At 35.5% G+C, this 17,490-nt stretch overlaps 1 protein-coding gene across 1 annotated transcript in view; it reads left to right on the top strand.

Moving 5' to 3' along the window:
- Nucleotides 1-17,490, top strand: part of CFAP47 (cilia and flagella associated protein 47) — a 278,885-nt gene that overhangs the window by 210,999 nt on the left and 50,396 nt on the right. Inside the window, exon 57 of the mRNA XM_039552038.1 lies at nt 3,452-3,547. Coding sequence (XP_039407972.1) covers nt 3,452-3,547 — 96 coding nt within the window. The remainder of the gene's footprint in view (nt 1-3,451; nt 3,548-17,490) is intronic.

Below are 17,490 nucleotides of genomic sequence, written 5' to 3'. Positions count from 1 at the left end.
TCTTCATTTTTCTTTACCCATCAGTAGGCCTGACATGATGATGATCTACTGTTTCTGTGATCTGTGGAATTACTAAAGGTTTTATTTGAAAAAAAAAAATTATACTGAAGTCTTTATGAAAGGAAAATCATACCTGTCCTTTAAAATCTATCTTGAATTTGTTAATCAGATTAATTATAATGTTAATTTTCTAATTCAGTTGCTCTTGGTGACCTGTACATAAAGTTTGCTTTATTTTAACCATAACAAGACAGTTGATTTATGCATTCAAGCTGTATTTAGATGTTGGTTGTTCTGTGATTTGCTTTGTGTAGGAATACTTACTGGAATTCTTATTTCCATCTTTCCAGGGGAAGAGAAATCTAGTCTCATAAGCAAAATCATGTATGCACAAGTGCAGTTTAGCATTCCTGGCCCTTACATATCCTGAGAAATAATTTGTCAGGCTTATTGCTGATGTTTCTGGAGGCCAGAGAGAGGGTAGAGTGGGGAAGTCAACAGAAGGCAGCAACTCAGAAGTCAGAGTGACATGCCTGACTGATCTTGATTTTTAGAAATTGTGTTTTAGACCATGTGCCCCTTCTTAAGAGGAAAATAGGGCATCTCGATTAAAGTGTACAAACAATAAACAGCAACATTTATAGATTTACTTGATGCTTTAAAGAAAATTACACAAGTTATCTGTATCTTGCTTTCAAGTAACATTCCATAGGCAGTTTCTGCCCTAGATAGATGTGAAATTATGTTTAGCACTGCAGAGTCCAGGAATTAAAATAGACATTAATTGGGAAATGTTATATCAGGACCATTTCTGAAGCTTTCATTTGCATTTCTGAAGCTTTGTCAAACCCAAGAGCATTACTCCTCAGAAATGTTTCTTTCTCTGAATTTTGACTGCTGTTGTGGCACAAACAGTCCTCTATTTGGGGTAATTATAGAGCAAGTAAAACTACTACTACTACCCTGGACCTCTTAAAACTAGGTATTTTATTGTTGAATTTAATACCAGTAAGTTTGCTTCCTAGGATTTAGACACTTGGGTAGTTAAATGTGCAGCTCTTATTCACATAGGCATTCATAGCTGCATTAAGAATAGTCATGTGAGTAATGTTTATTTGACAGCAGGTGATTTTCCCCAATATGAGCCAATGACCAGAACTACAGAGTATGCAAACTCTTGCCACAGATGGTTTAGCAACCATTTGTACTAGTTCAGCTGTTTCAGGTTGAATGATCCTGCTCTTCTGTAAATACCACTATATAGTATTTCTAGTAAGAGTTTTTGGAAGCAACAAAGATGATACAAATAATTCAAACTGCTAAAATCTCCACTGTAAACCAGAGCCCACAGAGTTAACCCGAATAAGAATTTTCCTTAATGACATTTATTTCAGTCAATGTGGGTAATTTAATTTCAAAATTTCAGTGGGCCAAATATATAGTTCAAGAAAAAGTTGCAACAGCTTTTATAGAGGATATTTGTTTCAAAGTTTGAAGGGCTGTGCTCAAAGAAAAGATTAAAGCTACAGCAGTAATTAGGAATTGGATAAGGGAGGTGAATTGGTTCCTCTGGAATCCAGTGTTACCTGCAGTAGCAAAATTGATATCTGTGGCAGTATATAAGATTGCTTATTAAAACTTACCTTATGTCCAAGATAAGGCTGCATGCACAGTAGCTTGGCTGTGTCTTTTTCCATTCAAAGATTTCCAAATTAGAATTGGCACTTTTTAAATGTACTTTGAAAAATATTTTCAAATTACTTTCTGTGACTTTATGCAATTGAACTAAGTGCTCAAAGGCAAATCTGCTACTTGGTCATTTTTCTTTCAGGGAAAATATATTGGACTAAGTATTATTGCATATATATGTGTGCCAGTGTTAAAATGAAATAGTAAAGATGTGAAGAAATACTATTTTCAGTCATCTAATCAATTTAGAATAAAAGTGCTAACATCACTTTGTGCTGATTCTGAAACAATTCAAATCATTATTTTAGCTACCAGTTAAAATAAGTCCACCTCTGAATTGATAAATGCAATTTTGAAGCATCATGAAGCATAACCTAGTGCCTTTAATTTCATACAGTGAAGCTATTTTTCAGATAAAGAAATATCTCTGGAGATTAGTTAGCTAATTGTGTGAAAATTACTTTTTAGCTGAATAGGTAGAAGCATATAAGCTAAAAATAAATACCATATATTTTAAAGTTGAGAAAACTCTTCTAGTAGGGGAAATTTACAGTATTAAGCTTATTAGCATCCTGGAAAAAATATAGAAAATAATTCCTTCAGAATAAATAGCATTATAGAGGAAGATTTCACTATAGCCATGTTTTTGCCACTGCAGTCTATCAGTTCAAGAAAGGAGATGATACAGTTTTTTTATTGATATATTAAAATGAGTGTGTTGGCTTTTCTTTTACTTTTAATATTTGGAAAGGGCCCTTCAATTCTTTTTGTATTTCCTCATAGGTTGCAGGTCTTATTTTGAACCTCTAAGCTGGCTTCTGATACTCAGAACTTTGTTCGTGAGATGAAATAATTTTGAGGCTGTTTCTCAAACAGAAGCAAGAAGTTTGATAGTGCCAAGAGAGCTGTTCTTTGCCTTCCTGAACATCTTTGATCATTATTCTGTTTCTTAAAGCTATCTTAACTTAGTTCCATAAATCCAAATGACAGTCTTCCCTGGATGTTAGATGAGTCCTGTGTATCCCATCTTCCTGTCAGCAGTTCATCATTCAGTGTTACCACACTTTAATATGGCATATTATACAGATATAGTCTATCTATTGGCCTCAGGTTCTTGGAGTTAGCTGCTAGACATATTTCTTACAAGGAATTTCCTTTGGCTGCTTGAACAGTTCCAAGACCTGTTTATAGAATTGGACTTCAAACCAGTTTTTCCTGTCTCATTTTTCATTTATCCACAGCATTGACAGTAATCAGTGAAACAATCTAAATCATGTCTAAATCCTCTGTCTTTATGAAGTGATCTGTTGGTTGATCCAGTAACTTTCCAACAAGAAAGCAATTCTTGTCTGCAGCTGTGTCAGTGCTGCTGGTCCTGAACCTGTGTATCTTACATTTCATGTCACCATCGGCTTTCACTGCTACCTGATTTTTAATTTAGGAAACAGTTTATTTTTTTAATCTCTAGATGTTATTTAACTGAAAGCATTTTAAACTTTGGTTTTTCTTGATACTGTGTTATTTCATTTCAATTCTATTTAAAAGATACCCATATTCTAGCTATACTTTTTTACAATGAGGAGAATACTGAGAAGACCTTTAATAAAAGCAGGGGAAAAGGGGTCCATGTGTTCCCACTCAAGAATGTATTTTTTGAAACCCCTGTCTGTGAAACTGTTTTATTAGGGAAATGGTTCCATCAATTTTGAATTCTAAATGAGCTTCCAAAAATAATTTTTAATTTTTTTTTTTTTTTTTTTAGATGAGGAGCTGTTGAGTCAGCATCTGAGTGCATCTGTCCTGTCCCAGTCCACCACTAAGGAATCTGTTTTTCAACTTCTGTTTAAACATCCACAAGGTATGTAACTCCTTGACCCTTAAAATACATTTAAACTATTAATGTTACTTATTTTATCAACTTAACCTGCAACAAGTCACAGTTTCCTAAAACATGAAGTACTAGAGTGAAAAAATATGTAATTGCTAAGAAAATTATTTTTAAAATAATTTTTTTGTTGTTTGAAGGACTGGTTAAGAAGAAAAAGAAGAGGAAAGAAATTCCAAAAATCAATGAATTAGACATTTGTAACTACTTTTACTTTTTACTGAATTAACAGAAAACAAAAAAGAAAATTGACTTCTCAATTATTTCATTCTAGATACAGTTATGTTTCTCTTCAGCCTTATCAGTCATTTAAACTTGTTTTTGGTTTTTTTTTGGGGGGAGGGGTGATTATTTATTTTTTTGGTTTCATTTATTTGTTGTTTGTCTCAGTTTTTATAAGATAGTTTTTTAGTTGGAAAGTACTATTTTCTGTATTTTCTTATGAAAATTTTCCCAGACACTATAGACCTGAACTATGGAAAGAATTAAACTTCTTGGTTTAATTTCCTGAATTAAATTTTAGGTAGCATTGCTGGTCCTATCTGATCTAAGATGAGATATGAAAGGAATGAATTGCCTTTAGCGCTGTAATTTTACCAAAATTTATTTATTATTTGTATATGATAATTGATTTATTTGATTTATCTGGTGTTATGATAAGGCTTGGATTATCATAGAAATAGCATATTTCAGTAATTTCAAACTATTCATTGCTGAAGTATAGAAGATAAGTAGATTTCTTTACCTATTTTAAAAATTTTTCTTCTAATTATTTCCATTGATTACTTCTTAGAAGTGCTTTACAATTTCAGAACACACAGTTAAATTATTCATATCTTCAATTATTTACCAAAGACATTAATTTTCTTTGCTTATACCCCCACAAATATGTGTGAGCATCTCTTTCATGTGAAGATAGATATCAGAATAAGCCATACCATTTTCTGTGAAGAAATAGTGTCTATCTCACATTAAAGACCTGGTTTAGAAATATGACATGAGGATCACTTGTTTACAATTTCATTCAAAAAAATTTGCCATGTACTATGGTTTTCCTGTAGGTGTACTTGACAGATCTTTATTTTGTAAAGGATATTGCAGACCTTACTGTTCCCAGCAAGGAACTATTTTTGTTTTCTCTTCTGGGAGCTCACTATGCCTCAAAACATTTCTAGGTGATACAGAAAGAAGGATTTAGAAGAAAAGGAGGTGTAAGAATTGATCTGGATGTCGTGTCATTTTCTATATATCCATTTCTCATGGTTTCACTCCAGGCAGCCACTCACTCACTCCCCCACCAGCAGGACCAGGGAGAGAATTGGAAGGATAAAAGGTGGAAAACTTGTGGGCTGAGATAAAGACAGTTTAATAGGGAAAGCAAAAGCCTTGCAGACAAGCAAAGCAAAACAAGCAATTCATTCACTGCTTCCCATGGCTGGGCAGGTGTTTGGCCACCTCCAGGAGAGCAGGGCTCCATCACGTGTATCAGTGACTTGGGCAGACAAACTCCATCACTCCAAACATCCCCTCTTTCCTCCCCCAACTTTATACACTGATCCAGGATGTCACATGGTCTGGAATATCCCTTTGGCCAGTTTGGGTCACCCATCCTGGCTGTGTCTCCTCCCAACCTCCCATGCACACCATGTGTACACGCCACACCAGTGTGGCAGTAGGACAAGCAGGAAAGGCCTTGGCTCTGTGTAAGCCCTGCTCAGCAATAACAAAAACATCCCTATATTATCATCACTGTCTTCAGCACAAATCCAAAACACTGCCCCATACCAGCCACTGGGAAGAAAGTTCATTGTACCCCAGCTGAAACCAGCACAACATTTTACACAGATATATAAAGGCTGTAACTTTTGCCATGACCTTATATATATTTTTTTTCCACAGTGGTGAACTGCCCAAAAACAATCTAATTTATGTACACAGTAAAACTGAAAGTGCAATCACTTCACAGAAGTATCTTTAAAAGTTGTACTTTTTCCTCATATTTTATGTCTGAAATATCTTACTGATGTGATCAGAAGTGAAGATCAGATTAGATGCAGGTGTTACTGCTTACCATTATTCCCTATACAAAAGAAACAATACTTTGAAAATGTGTTGTAACTAAATATTATTCTTGATAGACTTGCTGCAATATGATTGCTAGGTCATTTTATGAGCAGCATTCATGCTTATGGAAAAACTGTGCTTGTTGCTAATTAATTACTTGTTTTTTCCTCACTCACTCTAAAAACTGAGGGTAGAAATTCAAAAATAGTGAGATAGTCTGAGAGTCTAGGAGTCATTTTTTCATCATCCTTTCACAAGAAGTCCAAAATACTATCCATGCTATGAAATTGTTACTCATAGCAGAGTATCCTTTTTCCCTGCCCTGGCTTCCCAGTAACACAAGCTATGTTACTTCAGTAACAGTCCTCATAGTGAAGGTGTGATCTCATTTTGCACTCAACCTCCAGTGACTGCATTTTATGGCTTAGCTGCTGTTCTGGGTGGTCAGTAAGCCTCTCTGTTGTAACCACTTGGTGCAGCATCAAACAGAAACAGTAAACAGGGCAGTTGGTTGAACCTGCTTTTTAGATACTTCTCTCTATATTTCAGCACAAGTTTTATATTTTAAAACTTCTGTATTTTAAGCTGCCATGTCACTTGTATCATGTTTATCTCTTTTCCCATGGAGAACTCCATGATTAACTCTTTAATTTTTCCTTCTAACTTTGATTTCGTGTAAAATAAATGTATTTATTAACTTTACTGAGCACTTAGGAAGGAAAGATGAAATATATTTGATAAATGTATTTAATGTTAATGAGACATTTTCCAAAAAGCTGCCTGCAGTTTAAAACCAGTTGATGGCAATCAAATTTGAGATACTAAAATTCTGTGTGTGCTCTTTGGAAGCATGTCACTATTACAGTTTCATATTTTATTCAACATTCTTTGAGAAGGAATTTTAGCATACTTTTTCTGTCATGTACAGTCCACTGTGATTACAGATAATTTGGCTTTTAAACTAATTTCACCTAAGAAATGGCATAATTTTTTTTCAGATCCTCAGGCTATTTCCCTAAAATATTAGGTTTCAAGATTTGCTTCTTGAATTCTATATTTATTTGCATCTGCTTTTTTCTTTCAGTAATTTTGCATGCACAGTCTGTTTTTTCTTATTATTGCTTTCAAAGACTGAAAAAACAAAACTAACATACTTGTTTGCCCTGGTTGTCCTTAGGTCCTCTGTCTCTGTTTCTTTTATAATGCTTCCATTATCTCAAAATGACTTGAAGAGCCAGAAAAAAGGAAAAAAAAATAAAGAGCTGTGAGAAATACTTCTCCATTCTAGCAGACTATTTTGAAAACGTGTTGGAAAATACTTAGTTTTCTTTCCTCTTTCATGTTTTAAATGCATTTTATGACCAGGATTTGTTCACTCACAACAAGCAGAAATAATTTTACAATTTCTAACTTCCATCAGAGGTTCTGCTGAAGTCAACCATCAGTGGCTCCAGCTGGTAGTTCCTCAAGCTGAGGGTACATTGAGCTCTCAGGACTGCAGCTCGTCTTTTCCTTTTACTCTACTATTTCTTGGTTTTGGGAAGAGGCACATTTTGCTAGATCAGGTTGCCTTTAACATCTCAGTGTTTTTATACCTGACTACTTCTTCTGTCCCTGCTCCTGAGGTGCTGTTAGGGCTGGCTTTGTGAGAAGGTCCAGGATTAACTCCAGGGTCAATTCAGTGCACAAAGTCAGGCTTAACTTTAGTTGCTATGTTGCTGTGAATATAGAACAGAGGCTGGCTGATTGGAGATCAGATGCATCTAGATGGGGAATTACTGGCTGTTGGATACCTAGTAGAAAAATTTATGGTCCATGTGTCATCAGCACCAGTCTGTCAGAGAAAGATTTACTGTCAGGCCAGATCCTGTTGTAGACTGGTGATTCTCCCTGGTTGTTGGAGGTCCCATGGAGTTGGTGGACATTCAGCCAGGAGCTTCATGAGAATATTTTATTACCATCTTCACTGGATTTGTCCTCTGAGTGAGAAACCTACCTGTCCTTCACCTTAGTGTGTGAGATTCCTTCCTCATGGGATCGCTTTTGGCGTGGGCATCTTTTGCTGTATACAGAGACTTTGCAAACAGGATTTGTGCAATTCAGAACACACAGATTTGTTTTATGGTTTGATACATGCAGTAGATAACCAGGACTAACACACTTCTAGGTTAGGTATTACCATGGTCAGTATTCCCAATGAGGCATGGGATGTATCTTTGCTGCCCAGGTCATCATTAGTCATTTGAGGATGGGTCAGCCTTTCTCTTGGAATGGGTTCATCCACGATATTGCTGGGTTTCCACCTTCTGATTCTTTGTTTTCTTTCCATATATTTTTTTATAGCTTTTCTCTTCAGTACTTTCTTGCAGAGTTCTTGAGCTGTAACTACCATTCTATGTTTTAACTTTCTTAGCTATTTTCTGACACCTTACCACATTTGTCCGTAGAATCAATCCAAAGTTTTGGTACCTGCTGTACTGAGTTAGACTCTGCATCAGAAGCAGGTGAACTGCTGCTCAAAAGATTACATGTGCTTTTGAAGAAATTGCTGTTTATGCTCCCCACAAAATAGCCTTCTTGAACCTAGTCTATGCAAGACACAATGACTTCCCTTCCTGGCCCTATTTGGGTACCTGTCTGTATGACTGTTCCTTATTTAAACCTCCAGCTGGCATTTTCCCTTGTTCAGTTTTCTCTGATGTACTGTCATAGTACCTGGAAGCTTGTACAAATGTGGATTTGCTTTGTGAAAATTCCAGCAGAAAGGAAAGCTTGGGATCCCTGCCTAATTGATGCACATGGAATTTTCCTGATTGCTGAATCACCCTGGCTTGCCTCTCTCCTGTGAAACCATTCTGAAAGAGCAGTGTCCTCATGTTACAGTTGACAGAGAAACAGGCTTTTTTGGAGAGGGTGTCAGCACTCAGTCCTGGGATGTGACAGCACAAATGATGTGGTCTAAGCCATTTTTATCTCCAGAGAGGTGTGCTGACAAAATCAATGAGTTCAAGCTGGTGGCATTCCTGAGTGCTGGTTGTCTCTGCTGTCAGCATGGAAAACCTTGGAAAGCTCTCTAAAGGCACAGCACACTTGAGGCTTTCCTCATGTAGAGAAAATCAGTAGGGAAATTTGTGTCATTTTTTAAGGCACTGGTGCCTTCTAATATAAAGAAAGATGAAGCTTAAAGATTTTTCTTTATAGTTCTTTGCAGTCTCTTCAGGCCATACATATTTTATATATGTTTATTTGGCCTGTTATATGCCTTCTTTTTACCTTTGAATTTTACTTCTTTTACAGGTTATATGCTGTAGACATCTTTATATGCATTTGTCAGGAATCCATTCTAGGGAAATAACTTGAAGTTAAGGAAGTGAAAGGCAGCACTGTAACAATACACAAAAATTCTCAGTTACTGTTCTCTTAAAACAATCCTGTGAGTTGCAGGAGTAGTACATTCCCTTGACTGTGTAAGCAATTGTTTATTTCAGCATGTTCTCCTGATGTTGCAATAGAATAGAGAAGAAAAAAGATTCAGGATGCAAATAAAAGATGGGAAGACATCAGAAATACAGATTTTGCATAGTCTCACGCAGATCCACATAAGATTTCCCATGTGGATTTATCATGAAAAACAGATTTTCGGGCTATCATTGCCTCACAGATTTTAGCTAGGCTCTACAGTAGGCTTCCTTCAGAATATCATGATTTGTTACTGAGCATCCAGAGTACAGTACTTCAGAGCATTTAAACTATTCAAATCAGCCTCAGGGGAGGCTGTTATTTCACATTATCTTGGCCTATTTCTCTATTTAAAAGTATCTGCTCTGTTTTATAATTTGATAAGAAGTTATTGCCTTCAATAGAACTAGAAAATGAAAAGATGATTAATTTTGACTTAGAATAGCATATTGCTGCTAATCTATTTGATAACAGCTGTGGATAGACAGGATGGAGTCAGGATGTGCCCTTGAATAAGACAGAAGTGTTTAATTCCTCCCTTCTTCCTGATTCTTGCTTCTAGCCTTCACCTGTTTAGGTAATAAACCCAGTGAAAACTCCAGAGACACAGATTTGTTTCATCCTGTAAATTACTCAGTAAATCTATGTCTAGCTCTAAATTGGCTATAAAAAATTATCTGCAATCTTTTGTTTCCAGCAGCACATGCACAGTGGAGAAATTACCAACAGTATTGAGCAATTGTTTCTTGAGCACAAATTAAGAGGCTTGATTTTCTAGATGTCTGTTTTATTTCCATTTTCCCTGTCCTCCTCTGCTCTTGGAACAATGACATCTCTGTCTCCCATTAATTTATCTGTGCAAGACCCTTCCACATCCATGCTGGACCCCAAAAATACAGTGAAGACTAGGTTTCCCTCCTGCCATAAACTAGATAATTTGCTGACTGAGAACTAAAATTGTTGATTTTTCTGTAGCTTTTCTTTTTTTGTGTCTCTAAGTTTGTGTCTTCCTTGTCTATCCAGCTGTTGAGTTCTGAGAAACATTGAAGGTATGTTGGAGATGCACATCTAACCTTGCAGAGAGAGGATAAAAGACTAAAAATGAAAGAAATAACCAAAAACCCACCCCAATCCTACTGGCATTGGTATTAATAGAACGAATGTATAGAAATTTGTAACAATTACACAGATTTCTTTTTTTCTATAGAATTTTGGAATTCTTGAAAATATTCCCTTAACATTTTTAAATGAGGAGGTGGGGTGTGGGTGGGAAAGAAATTGAACCTTTTGTGTAAGAACATTCGGAGATGGAAGATCATGATAAAATTTTAAACTTTTCAAAATTAGGTCTGAGGGTTTGAGGGAAAGAAGAGCTGGTTGGTTTGAGCTGTCTTTTTTTTTTTTCTTTTTTTTTTTCCCTGTTTGTTTTAATTACTATAATACTTTCCAGGAGAGAAAGACAACTTAAACTTACCTTATTATGTAACTGTTCAGCACACAGATTTTATTTTAAAGCATGAATCCTAGAAGGCATTCTTGAAACTGATCTTTCAACCTTGAAGTTTTATGCCTTAAGAGTGCTTGATAATTACACTGGTGAATGAATGTTCTTTTGTTCATATACTGAGTTTTTCTAGAACTTTTTTTGTCAAATGTTTTCATTGCTTTTTTTTCTTTTAGTTAATGAAAAATGGGTCTCAAGTATAAGACAGAAGCTAAGAGAAAGTAAAATTACATATCCATATATATATTTATATATAGTATGCATTCAGTAGTTGAGCAACAATTTTTACCCACAGTGGTAACAGAATTCTCAATATACTGGCACACACTTTAAAGTCACTGAACCATTAAGGTTTTTCTTTTAATCAGGATTTGTCTTGCACAACATTGTGTACTTCAGCTTGATTTTAAAGGTCTTATTTCCCAAGTGTTAAGCTTTTTACATATCTATGATGGTCCCTGTTCTGACCTTTTTCTTCCTCATTCCAAGTAGCATCAAATGTTCTTAGAAATCCAGGCTCCAGTGCAGTGTGAGGGGTCACTGGGCACAGGTATTTAGAAGATAAGGATAAGACTTTTTTGCAAACCCTTGGTACTCTGTAGCTGCTATGAACAGCAGGATGTGCCTGGAGTCTCTTTTGGAATTCAGTGCAATGTAGCACAGACCCAGGTGTGTTACACAAGAGTGTCTCTTTTTTTATCTCTTATTTCTCTAAAACCCAATTACACAAGTCAAATTTATACAATCAAATCATCCCATAATTGTCCTGCCAAACAATTAACCTGCTTCTACACATTTTCCACAGCTCTATGAATTCTTTTGTCTACCTTCTCTACTCAAGAGTTCTACAACCCTTCAACAGATACATATTTCTGTTGCTGTCTGAAAATGTTGAGTTTCTGAAATTCTGAAGTTTTGAAGTTCTGAAGTTCTGAAATTGCATGAAATCTCAATCTGAATTGCAGTCAGCAAGGAATTTAAAGGAAAGCGGGGGGTTGTTTCATTTTATCTTTTTTATTTTAGTCACAAATTTGTCAGGACTAGTTGTTTGACTTGTTTAGGAAAGCTGTCAGAGTGTGCTGGGCATGCAGATGTGGATTTTCTCTTGGTGAAGTCTGTGTTGTCTGTACAGTTTAGCACTGTACATGATAGCTAGATCCAACATTTTTTACAAGTAGCAGAAAAGATCCTGCTGAATAAGGAGGTTTAACATTTAAGGGGGTCTGTGTTCTCTCCCTTAGACATCCCATAATAAATTTTATCACAGTTAAATCATATGTTTGGCTTTGTGGTAGGGTATGTGATTAATTGAAATATTAGCTGCTAGCAGTTGGATTCACAAGTCAGATTATTCATTAGAGGGAAAGATGCATTTGGTTTGTTCAGTTCTTGGCTCAGTAGCATGTTTGAATCTGTTGAATTTCAGGTAGGTAATACAATCCCCAGATAGCAAAGAATTTAAATTTAAATATCTGCCTCATTTGCACTGTAATTAAAGGAAATGTAAATGTATATTTCAGCCATGTATTCTAACTGCTGTGGTGTCAATAGAGGTGGGATTATTTGTGTGGCTAATTGTTTTGAAAAATACTATAGTATGTCAATAATCTATATGTTCACCTCAAAATCATATATTTCTCCTTGCCTATAAGATATACCCAGGATCAATAATGCTGTAGCTCCAGTTCTTGCCAAATGGGGTCTTTAAAGCTGTTCTCTGAAGGGAGGGAATAATTTAATTAAAATGAACATCATATCCTTTGTACTCTGCTGCTTTCATTCTTCCCTAGATATTTTATAATACTAATACTAAGATTAAAAAATTATTCAAAATATTTTTTTATGGGAAAGATAATGATTTTTTCACATTCTCATTAAAAATTGATATCTTCCAGTTACCAGGGGGAATTTGGATTCCCTGATTTACTTTTCTGTCACAAAGCCTGAATGATTAGGCAGGGCCTGTGTTGATTTGATAAAGGCATTGGGATTGTACCTGCCTGGGTGTATTTGCAAAAAAGAATGCATATCACTAGTACCTCTTTTCTCTTCATGTAAGTCTCAGCAAAAATTTATTTATCTTTCTCTTCCACCTTTTATGATGCACACAGGATCTTACTTTCAGCTTTTACAATATTTATGTGAAATCCTTCCTGTTTACCTGAAGATGAGGTTGATACATTCAGTCATCAACATTAGTAACAATCTTGCATCTTACAATAATATTTAGGTTTAAGCAATATTTATTTCTTTAAATGAATCGCTGATACCAAGCTCAAAAAACCCACCCAGGCCCCAAACCAACACAGGAAAAAGAGAATGTGGGCACTCCTGCTGTGTCTGCTGTGTGTGAAAGACAAGGATGTGCTGTAACTGTAACCCAGACTTTGCCTTTATTTCAATGTGATTCTTATTCTTTATTTCCATGTGATGCCCATAAGTCAAAGTATGGAAGTCAACAGAGGGGACTTTGGTGTTAAGTACAGAACATCATTTGTGTATTCTTAGCAGAATGCAGAACCAGGACTTACATTGCAAATAGCTGAAAAGTGTTTGAATCGTGACCTTTACTATAACAAGGAGTAATACCTCACAGCCATTGAAGCATGCAGCACAAAATTCTTCATTGCACATCAAAGTTTATGTTAACAATGTACATAAGATGCTTTATTACACTCTAGTCACTTGGTCTAGTATCATCTTCTGCTGAGTGGAGGCAAATTAAGCTTACTTTGCACAGTAACAGCATCTTTTGAGATGACAAAACATTCAAAGGGTCGTGAGAGCATTGGAAGAGTGTTTTACTTTCTCAGACTCCTCTTGCTAGGACATTATTTATACCATGTGGTAGTCTATGTTCAAGGATTCGACTCTTTTTACTGTTAATATGCTACATTAGGTAAAACCTGTGTTTGCAAAAATAGTTAAAACCTTTGAAATTTATTTACTTATTATTTATTTAACTGAACCTTAACTACTTTCCGCATTCACGATAATTTTATTTTCACAAATCTTCTCTTACTTGAGAGAAGGAATTTGGCATTTTATTCCTTTTAAATCAGGGAAACAGTGGTATAGGTGTAATAAAGGTTTTCCCTATTAAAGCCATGGTCGTTTCAAAATAAAACCGAGAGGCTTGAAAGATGAGCAGATCCTCTTTTCTCATAATTGTTTGGTGAAGCATTGGGAAAACAATTTTCATACAAAGTCCAAAAGGAGACTTAAAATGAAAACGATCCCAGGCAACCATCAAGAAGTCTGTGAAACTTTGCGATGTGACTGTTTCTTTTATCTCTAAATTGGAGCTATTAACTGCCTGTTTAGGGTGTTAAATTCAGTCTAGTTAACATGAGAGGTTTTTTGTAACAGATGAACTTAAGGAATGCAAACCATGTTTTTTGATTGCCTTGTTTGCCTGCTTGTGTTACAAGAATGTTTTGTACACTGAGATGAAAACTAGTATTGCAACAATTTCTGGTGTTGAATTGTCTTTTATCTGATTGCTTCTCAAGCACTGAAAATCCCTTATAAATTAAGTAATTTTCTTCTTCAGAAAGATATTAAGATAAAACAAAGATTATATGCCCATAAAGATTGATATCTATTAATTACAGGGGGCCCTGCCTTTTTCACAATTCATGCCAGTAATGTCAGCTGATCCCTGAGGTTTGTTACCTTTTTTATTACCTCTGCTACATACAACCAGCAGAAGCCACAACCTGAATTGCATGCTGTCCTCTTAGGGGCTGTTCCAATTTCTTTTTTTCGAGCCATTGTATACAATTTTCTCTTTTCCATTAAAGAGGAAAATAAGAATTCGATTGCTGGAAAGAACTGGTATTCAGACCTGTGTGAACAACACGTTTTCTACATGCACAAACAAGCAAATCAGTTTTATCACACATAATAGCGCATGACACTACACAATATAATGTCTTGTCAGTAGCTGTTGAGGAAATTTTGGATAATCCTTATCTTTCCAGCTTACTTTACATCTCTTCAGATATAAAATCACAAGCTGTATCCTATTAATCTTTTCTTCTCTATGATGTATCCCTTTTCCAAATCAAGAATTAATTCTTATGTTATTTTTCTTTCTTTGATCTACAAATTTACCCAGGTCTCCCAACTCTGAATTAAGTGCAAATGCCTTTTTTTCCTGCTTTCTGGTACCTCTACTTTTTGGTACCAATCTTACTGATTGAAGAAATACAAGGGGTTTTTTCAGACTTCTTGAAGCCTATTTACTGCTAGAGTCGCTCCAATTGGTATACAGTGTTGATTAGCCTGGGCTGCCTTCTGCAGTTGTTGTTCATCTTTGCAATACAAGCATGTTTAAATGATTCAAGATGACAGTGAGTGATCCAGTGATCCCAAATTACTTAGCTGACCAAGGATAATTTTGGTGGCAGTTCATTTTTTTTACCTCTCTAAAAACCAGAACATTGGTGATGAAGCATTCACTGTCACAGAAAAAAGCAGGGACTGAAAACAAGTCAGTGCTATTCAGTAGACAAATTAAAAGTGAAACCTGTTTTTAACAATGGGCTTAATTAACTTTCAGAACAATTCTCAGTGAAACATGGAGGATTCACTATCACTGACAAGTTTTAAATCAAGTAGCTGTGTTTTTTTCTAATTAAATTCTCTTGTTCAAGAAGAGTTATCGAGACTGAACCTTAATTTTTTCAAATGAGTTCTGAGAAGTCCTATGTGTTTAAGTCAAGTTAGGTGATCATAATGACTGGAATGTTTAGCAGTGAAAAAATGAAAAAATGATCTCTGCAGAGTTGTGGGTAAGTAAGTATGACTTAAACATGCTTTTATTAGTACAACCCAAAATGGCAAAAATACTTTGAAGTTTCTGAATCAACATTTTCAGAATTTCCACTATATTATTTTTCTTACTCTTTTACTACATCAGGATGGAAAAGGGTCAAGAAGTAAAATACCATCAACAAATACAAACTGTACAAGCTTTCCTTTCTTCACCATTGCAGCCTCTAAAGAATCAACATTTTAAGTTTTTTGGTCATTATTCTATATACAAATGGAAGATATCTAAAAATGAAATTAAATTTCCTTGCCTATAAGCAAATAGCTATAGGTTTGTAGGAAAATGAACTACTATTTTTTAACTCTTTTTTTTCCACTCTTCTCCAGCTCCTTGCTGCTGTGTATCAGAAAATAAACTTTTAGTTTTTTTTCCTTTAGGTTGATACCAAATGACAGTTTGTAAAGATCTGTTCCTTGTCATCTTTACACACAGCAATTTTTTTCCTCTGCCTTTTTTTTCAGTTGGCACCTTCGACAGACAGCTATTGGGAAATGCATTTGTCCCTACATTTGTTCAGTGTTTGACTGCAAATCACTTATGCCTTGAGCTGCTTTAGAGACTAAACCATATGGAGAGAAAAAATGTCTTAGATTTGAAGGCTGGCAGCTTCTTGTTTTGACAGATTTAAAATGGATTATCTTGATTGATTAAGTTACTTGCATGAAAATTTTCATTCCCAGTTATCTCACCACAAGTTATTGTCAGTGGAAGTTACAGTTACAGACCTAAAATGTCTCCTTTCTATTCCAGAAAGGTATTGTAGTTTTATCTATGGCTGTATTTTAACTAAGTTTTAGAAAATAATCAGAAATGATCGGTTTTCTTTCTTTCTGAATCAAAAGTCATCTGGTCCCTTACTGGGAACTCAAACAGTTTGTGCAAAAAAATAAGTAAAAGCTAAATTTTAGACATTTGTTTTGCATTTCATGTGAAAATGAAGTAGTCACCTTGCCTCCTGAATTGTGGCTGATTGTGTGTGATTTCCATTTCTGGATCCACACAGAGGTATGGGATCTGCAGCAGCTGCCCCTGTTTGGAAACACTGCAGCTCCCAATTACCATTGAGTCATCCAAAGCCTGTCTCCTGTGTCAGTATGATTCAGAATCATCCTGAAGCTGTCAAGTTATTTGGGTCCTTGATCCCTTCCAGAATATCTTAATTCCCACTTTTAGCTTCATTTTGGTTTTTAATCGAGTTCATTTCCTATCTGTCTACTGCTAAGCATTTTGTTCTTTTTCTCAAAGTCCTCAAGCATATCCCCCTATATTAATCTCTGAATTCCAGGGGTCACCAGCTCATATATTTATTGGATTTTTGGAATAATGATTACAGTTTGCTCTAAATTACAGCTACAGGGCTGATTTTAACCTTCTTCACACAACAGGAGTTAACACACAGTCCCCAGCCATGAACTGCTAATTGTCCTTATGGCTGAAAACTTATGCTATGTTTCAACTACCCCTCAGGGAACCAGGAGAATTTTAATAATTATCATATTAACCATAGAAATTCAAGGGATAAAATATTATGATGCCAGAATGAAGTCGTAATGAAATTTAAATATGATCTGTAGCTATACCTGAGTCTGGCAGGTGAGTAGCTATGTGTCACATTCACTGATCCAACAACTCCCAGATCTTTGTAGTGGGGTTAAAATATTTCTGGATATTTATAAACTGATGTGTCCTAACATGGTATAATGATTGAGTAGCAGGGATGTACATAACCAGCATGTGAGATCACACTGACAGTAAAAGATGATATTGTGTAGACATGTGGATTTCAGAGTATGAAAAAATGGATTCTGTCAGAAATTGTTACTTGTTAAAAAAAGAACAAGTCAGTGTGAGTTACCAGTTTGTCCATAAAAATCAAAAATGTCTCTGAAGTAGAAAGGCACTTGACAGCTCAACAGAGTTTCTTGCTAGAGAATATTGCTGATGTTTTTTTTCTGTACTTCCTCTAGGGACAAATTATTGTTCTATGATAGTCTTGATAAACTCTGGAGCAGGTTTTGCATGTCAATGAGAGCAGTCAGAACATAAGAAGTA

This window comes from Corvus cornix, chromosome 1 (genome assembly GCF_000738735.6).
Source record: "Corvus cornix cornix isolate S_Up_H32 chromosome 1, ASM73873v5, whole genome shotgun sequence".
Taxonomy (NCBI): domain Eukaryota; kingdom Metazoa; phylum Chordata; class Aves; order Passeriformes; family Corvidae; genus Corvus; species Corvus cornix.
The sequence above is the reverse complement of the archived record's forward strand: the minus strand, read 5'-3'. Positions and strand labels throughout refer to the sequence as shown.